This window comes from Antrostomus carolinensis, unplaced genomic scaffold (genome assembly GCF_000700745.2).
Source record: "Antrostomus carolinensis isolate BGI_N321 unplaced genomic scaffold, ASM70074v2 scaffold38839, whole genome shotgun sequence".
In the NCBI taxonomy this organism is placed as follows: domain Eukaryota; kingdom Metazoa; phylum Chordata; class Aves; order Caprimulgiformes; family Caprimulgidae; genus Antrostomus; species Antrostomus carolinensis.
Genome location: NW_010337177.1, coordinates 8,787 through 16,269, shown reverse-complemented (window position 1 = coordinate 16,269; position 7,483 = coordinate 8,787). Strand labels below are relative to the sequence as shown.

Genomic DNA, 7,483 nt, shown 5'->3' with positions numbered 1-7,483 from the left:
TCTTTCCCTCTTTAAGCCACTGTGACCATACCTCATTTTTCATCTTTCCTTTCTGCAGAGGTGCATTGTTTCTTTCAGGACTACAACTACAAACAGGGTGTACTGAACTCTCAGCAGTCCCAGGGCCCTTCTGATGTTTGCTAATCAGGAGGCTTCCAGATAAAACAAGTCCCTTAAAAACAGGTTGTGTTACCTGGGACAGAACAGATACCTTTCTACTCACCCTTTATCTCTTTGGTGAATTTTACCCGATGAGAATCAGTCAGAGGTCTTGGTTGTTCATCAATATTATGAATGTCAAGAACTTCACACATAAACTGAATTACAGGTTGTGCTTTGTAGAAGGCAGTGGCAGAAACTAAAAAGAGCAAAATATTGTGTAAAAAAAAAAACCCCAAACCCCAACAAGTCAGAATGTTGTGAAGCAGAATATAAATAAATGCTTTTTAAAATTCCAAATAATCCTCAAGAAAATGTTGCACAGTACACATTTTTAAAAACAGATTAATAGATTAGCAAGCCTTGCAACAACTAAGTATACAAAAGCCAGCGCAGGGCCCACGGTGACACATCAGTCTCCAGCACAGTCATCCTGCAACTACTTTGCACTTCAGGGTTTTAAAAGGGTTTTTCCCCAGATAACATTTATTTCTAGAGAGCTGTAGAGAGACATTATCTTTTGATTCGGTATGGAGCAGCAAGCAGAGACAGTATTAATATATCTCTGTGGAAGATTTTTTTAACATGAAAAGCTAAGATTATTCAATATGCAACATAATTTTGTCAAGGATATGATCTGCTCAATTACTGAAACATTATTTGGTAGAAACATGAGCACTATTTTGACTACGTACAAATTTTGTTAGCGTAGTGGTGAGCGCAACCCTTGATCTAAAAATCTCTCACTCTCCCTGCCTACTAATGACATGACCACATTAAGTGACCATATACTGTTTTTAAACAGGAGAGTTGACTCATTTCATGGAAGGAAGACCACAAACAACCTGCTTGATGAAGTTATAAGCAATTGAAACGATACCTTTTAGTAAGAAAGGTGAAGTGGCACTAAATACAGCTCAAACACAAGCAAACTACTCCCTACATTTAAAACTTTAAATGGCAACAACACAAAAGAAATACTGGACAAGCATTTGATTAGTTTTCCAGATGTGATGTACCAAAAACCACCACATCTCTGCGCCAATACAACGAAACATTCTTCAGACACGCGTCACCTCAGCAGGCTGCCAACCTGACGTGACGCACTCCGGCCAACACCTCCGGATGTCGGTTACTGAATGAACACAAATAGCTCACACCTCCAGCGACGGGCGGTGCGTCTCCCACAGCAACACAAGCCACACAGAGAGAAACAGATTTTGCAGAGAACCTCGTACAAGTTAAACAACCAGAACAAAATGAAGCGATGGGATTGGAATGTGATCTTCGCAGCCTCAAACCCTGACACAAAGCGATCGCTCCGTAAACTGCAGCTTTACAAAGTTCTTCAGTTTCTCATTCATAGAATCATAGAATGGTTTGGGTTGGAAGGGACCTTAAAGCTCATCCAGTTCCACCCTCCCTGCCATCAGCAGGGACACCTTCCACTAGACCAGGTTGCTCAAAGCCTCATCCAGCCTGGCCTTGAACACTTCCAGGGAGGAGCATCCACAGCTTCTCTGGGCAACCTGGGACACTGGCTCACCACCCTCACAGTGAAGAACTTCTTCCTAATATCTCATCTAAACCTCCCCTCTTTCAGCTTAAACCCATTTCCCCTTGTTTTGTCATTAGTTGCCCTTATGAAAAGTCCTTCCCCAGATTTCTTGTAGCCCCTTCAGGTACTGGGAGGCTGCTATAAGATCTCCCTGGAGCCTTCTCTTCTCCAGGCTGAACAGCCCCAACTCTCTCAGCCTGTCCTCACAGCAGAGCTGCTCCAGCCCTGGCATCATCCTGGTGGCCCTTCTCTGGACTTGTTCTAACTGGTCCCTGTTCACAGAAAGGGCTGAAAAGTTTCTACTGCAGGAGTAACTACTACACTTTCTAACACTGCTAAGAAAACTTTGCTTCACAGAAAGTAGTAATGCAGTACCTCATAAATTCATATAAATTAATACTCTTGTCCTACCCGAACCATAATTATCTCAGTACCTCGCACAGAGACACTAGCATTGGTATCATTGGTTATTCTCAGAGAGGTGAGATTTTCACATTGGTTTTTCAAACAGCAGCTACACCATAGTTGCCTGTTTGAAAGGCAGTTTTCCTCATCTGAAGTCACACGAGCATCATCCACAATTTAGGTAAAGCAGAACACGTGGACTTGCAAATTTTCAACGTGAAAGCTCAATATCATGTGCAACATTTTATTATGCTCCAAGACAGATGCTAGGCACAACCTGTCCCAGAGTGCTTAACCTAATGCAAAAAAAGACAGACTATTTACCTTGGTTTTATAAAGCATTTCAAACAGACAGTGAGAACAGAATGTGAATTAGAGAAAACTTTAGGCAGCACCTGCATCTCTGACATTTTTCAATAGAGGTTTAACAACTAAATAGACTCAAAGTGCTTACAGAACCAGGGAGTCTGACACATGCACTAGTTGATCTCAGATGCATTCATCTGGGACTTAATAAAGTGGTGCAAAGCAGATCTGATTTTGCATAAGAAAGCCCATCTCAATTAGCCCTATTCACAAAAGTGTTTGTGATGTATCTTACAGCACTTTCTTGGAAGTACTGAACAACACCTACTGCGGACAGCTGCACGGAGACACATCTTAAGCAATTTGCTTGCATTACCATGGATGTACCAACACAGAAAATTAACTAGGAAAATAAGCTTTTCCTTCCTATATAGGATTTTTACACTGTCATGAAGACAAATCCAGAAAAAAAGACTAAGATTTCTAGGTAGCCTGTGCCATACAGCTCTGGTCTGAACTGGCTGAAGCAATGAATGCATATATACACTTTATTATTACAATCTCACCCTATTATCATTACAAAGCTTTACAAAGTTCTTAAGTTTCTCATTCTTAGAATCACAGAATGGTTTGGGTTGGAAGGGACCTTAAAGCTCATCCAGTTCCAACCCCCCTGCCAGCAGCAGGGACACCTTCCACTAGACCAGGTTGCTCAAAGCCTCATCCAGCCTGGCCTTCAACACTTCCAGGGAGGAGCAGCCACAGCTTCTCTGGGCAACCTGGGACACTGGCTCACCACCCTCACTCCAAAGAACTTCTTCCTAATATCTCACCTAAACCTGCCCTCTTTCAGTTTAAACCCATTTCCCCTTGTTTTGTCATTAATTGCCCTTATGAAAAGTCCTTCCCCAGATTTCTTGTAGCCCCTTCAGGTACTGGGAGGCCGCTATAAGATCTCCCTGGAGCCTTCTCTTCTCCAGGCTGAACAGCCCCAACTCTTTCAGCCTGTCTTCATAGGAGAGGTGCTCCAGCCCTCAGATCATCCTGGTGGCCCTTCTCTGGACTTCGACAGTAAGACCTCCTTCTGCGAGATCATTTTTATTCTTAAGAGGCACATTTGTTGTTATCTTTGTTTTTAACCCTGAATCCCAACTTACCATCAATATTGAGCATCATCTTCCACATGGCAGGTCGAACAGACTGATGGAATCCAAACCAGACCTCCCTACCCCCACCCAAAGGGTGATCATAGCCTTCTGGAGCTGAGAAAAAGGAGCGGCCCACAGGGGTATACCTAGTGAAAAAGATGAGCACACATTTATGCTATTGCTTTCCAAATAAAAACCCCCATAATAAAAATTATAACATACAGTATTATATTTTTGTTTCTGTGCACCAGAAATCTGTGCCTAGAACCAAGTTTAAACAATACACTCTGAATGCTTCTGTTCCCATTGCAGTGTTTTTAAATTTAATCAAAACATTTACTAGTTACAGCAACACACAATCACTTTCAGTTTTTACAACAAATCACAAACTGAGCTAACTTACCCCTTTCTGATCTTCCACTTCAAGGAAGTATCATCTCCAGCACAGCAGATTCTGTACAACAGCACTGTATATACTGGAGTGACCCTCAAATATAATTTGCCTGCTTTACTAGTGAACATTTGAACACAATGTACACTGAGAGAAGTAATAACTATGGTGGAAATAAAAAACTAGAGAAACTAATGGTTCCCTCTCAGGTAGAAAACAGCTGCTTGTGAATCTCTGCACCTCCTCACATTTGTAATGGACAGACATTAGTACAGAGGTTAACAACCTTCATGTTTCCTTAGGATCCAGGGCAGCTGAGGAAGAACACTGGCCTCCATAAAACCACAAGTCAGGTATTTTTAAGAGTCAGTTACACCCAATGAAAAACACCAGTGCAAAGTCATCCTACTGTCTAAAGCTGGCAATCAAACTTTAGAAGTACTTTCATTGACCAAATAAAGCCAAATTAATTTGGCTTTCTCTTAATGTTACAGGGTTCCGAGATAAAGAACAACAGACTTTGTTAGGACAGGCATCTAGTCTCAACTGTGTATTTAAAAATGAACAGCATGCACCATTGATGGGTATATCAATGAATTAAAAAGACTCGTGTTTTTAGACAGTCACTGCCATCAAGTGCACAATACTTGGCTCAACCTGAACAGAAAATATGAAAGCACTGCTGGAACACACTGCAATCTCTCAGCGTTTCAATTAAGGCCCATTATAAGTGTCTCCTGTTTCTTTATCTTTTCAAACTCAGCCATCACCTGCTCTGGAGTTTAAATGTCTACAGAAATACACACTGCTACATAACCAGCCTCAATCTCCCCAGTTCAGCTAACCAGCTGTGCTGCAATGATCATTGTTTCTTTTCACCTGTGAAGAAACAGGGATGAAGGTCTCCCAAGGGGGATACTTCAGGTAAAGACAGACTGCAGGAAGACAGTGAACCTACTTCATGGAGGGGAGGTGTCGTAGCACCACATCGACAGCATGAACAGGGTTAGTGCTGATAGGTTTGTCTAGTTCCAGAGGCTCAGGCAAGGTTCTTCCTGTCAAAACTTCATGCAGCAAGTGCCAGCTCACCCGAGAAACAAACTTTATTGACACTTTGAAAGGACGATCTTTTCCACCTTCTCCTGGTAATGTCACATCCAAATCCACCTGGGGGGGAGAGGAAGGGGAAAAAAAAACAACCCAGCTGTTTCATCTCAAGTCTGGTAGGTTTGAGTTTCCACTCCTCATAAGTGGGCCAGAGACTCAAAAACTCAGATATTTAGGACACAGCACATTTGATAAAAGTACATTATCAAATGCACAAAATAAAGAGAACTGGGTCCTCACCAAGCAGGAGAGGATCACGTAGCTTTTTGTCATCTTGAATGAGAAAACTCTTCATTCCAGAGAAACTGTGGTTTGATTTTTTAATAGTACTTAATTATCAGATAATGTATTACAGTGTAAAACTGAGTATTTAATAGATTTTGCTCTAGGAAGAGGCTACTAAGTTCTAGGGGAGGTTCTGGATGCAACTATTACATGGACATTTACACACATTGGAATTTGCAGAAATACATCAGGACTCCATTTCAATACAGATACTTCCAGTTTTTCTGAACACAGCAATAGAAGTTGGGTTTGGATCCTTTTCCTAAGAAGCAAAAATATATTATTTTTTTTCCAGTTATCTTACCCCAGTAGTGGCCACAGGAAGTGGATTGGCTGTATAGAGGCTTCTTTTCCCATCATAAACTGGTCTACGGTCCCCAAATATTGTCACTTTAAAATGCTGCACCATTGAGTCCACCACCTCCCTAGAAAAGTTGATATTTACATTGAAGATGTTTTCAAAGAAGTATCAGACTGGAACTGGCTCCCACACACCCTGTGTTTTGCTGAAATAGTTTCAACAAACGTTATTACTCAAGTGAATTACAGAACACCCACTGATATTCCAAAAAGATGCTTCACATACTTCAACTAAAACAACAGATAAACACTAAAGAGTAAAATCAGAACCAAAGGAAATGCTCAAATACTGGAAAATATTGTTACTGAAATAATTTCAGGAAGTCCCAGAAATGGCTGAGGCCTTTGTATAATCTTTATTATACGAAGCAAGGAAAAAATTCAGAAGCTACCATTATAAAAATCTAATTTTAATCTATTAAAAATTAGATTAAAAATCTAATTCTAGATTTTTAATGTAACTCATGACTGGAAGCTGTGCTCGTGCACGGGAGCAGTAGTTCATCGCACTGTCTACTTCGTAACGTTCATCTGCTCTTCAGTTAACAAGAGTTTTGAATTCTGCCTACACTGTGTATAAAAATGAAGTACCCTAACAAAAATGTCTTAGTTTTAAGTCCTTAATAATCTCAGTTTTTACAACAAAATCAAGTAAAAACCTGATTGAATTTGTACACAATTATAGATTCTCCTAAGTTATTTTATTATGAGTTGATGGCAATAAAGAAAATAGTAACCTGATCCAAGCACTGAAACTACATTTGAAAAAAACACCATAAAATTTTCATCTTATATAAAAAAAAGGCTTCTTGAGTCAAGTAGCAGATATATCGAGTCCAAAGAGACTTTTGCAATGCCTCTGACTGAAACATGCCTTCAGGATTTGAATTCTTTGAGGATTCTTGGTGTTTCAGTGGCACAACTACTGTATCCTATTTGATACGACATAACTCCCTTATTCCACAGAAATTCAACATTTGTCTTAAGCACATGCAAAGTAGCATTCTTGCAAAGCAGAAGCTCACTAGCACACCATTTCCTGACCAGGCAGTATTAACCTGAAGTTCTTCAGGAAGATGATGAGTACTGATTTCCTCTTCAAGCCAAATTAGCAGCAGCACTTTCACCTCTCAGCTGGGACTTGGGGAAAGGGAAAAAGCGATGGCTTTTAGTCACTAGCTTCTGATCACAGTACCCAAGCGAATTACATTGGGGAACCCTTCAGATTAACAGATGCTGCAATATATCAATATCAACCCAACACAAAAACACCCACAGGAGCAGATAAGCCTCAAGCTCCATGGAGACTGGATTTACTTCAGTAGGTCTCTCTGTTACTTAAAAATTTCAGTATCAGTACAATTTACAAGCCAAATTTCACCTTCTTACCTGTTCACCCTCCGAGGACACTTATCTGGTTTGATATCCACCTCATAGAGGTAGACATCAATCTTTGGGATTTCAACTTGGAAGCAGTTGGCCAGCAGTTTAATGGGTTTGCCCATGGTGCCATAGCCGGGACGTCTGGGCACCATGAGTAGGGGCTGTGCCCCGACGGGTCCTGCGAAAGAGAACGATACGACAGGTGAGAAGATGAGCACAACAGACGAGCTGTGTCGCAGACATGCCACTTGCTTGTATCTCAGTTCCAAACCAGACGTGGCTCTTTGCATTTGTGGGTACACACACTTGTCCCCCACTGGATTTACTTTTTCAGTTTAAGGCAATTCCCTGAACCAACTCACAGGACAGACCAGGCAGGCA

The 7,483-nt window shown here is 41.1% G+C and overlaps 1 protein-coding gene across 1 annotated transcript in view; it reads right to left on the bottom strand.

Moving 5' to 3' along the window:
• Nucleotides 1–7,166, bottom strand: part of LOC104530500 (argonaute RISC catalytic component 3) — a 19,646-nt gene extending 12,480 nt beyond the window's left edge. The window contains exons 1-5 of the mRNA XM_029086771.1: nucleotides 7,109–7,166; nucleotides 5,664–5,784; nucleotides 4,926–5,134; nucleotides 3,586–3,722; nucleotides 224–358 (exon numbers count right to left, since the gene is read on the bottom strand). Coding sequence (XP_028942604.1) covers nucleotides 224–358; nucleotides 3,586–3,722; nucleotides 4,926–5,134; nucleotides 5,664–5,768 — 586 coding nt within the window. The 5' untranslated portion in view covers nucleotides 5,769–5,784; nucleotides 7,109–7,166. The remainder of the gene's footprint in view (nucleotides 1–223; nucleotides 359–3,585; nucleotides 3,723–4,925; nucleotides 5,135–5,663; nucleotides 5,785–7,108) is intronic.
• Between the last annotated feature and the right edge of the window lie 317 nt (nucleotides 7,167–7,483).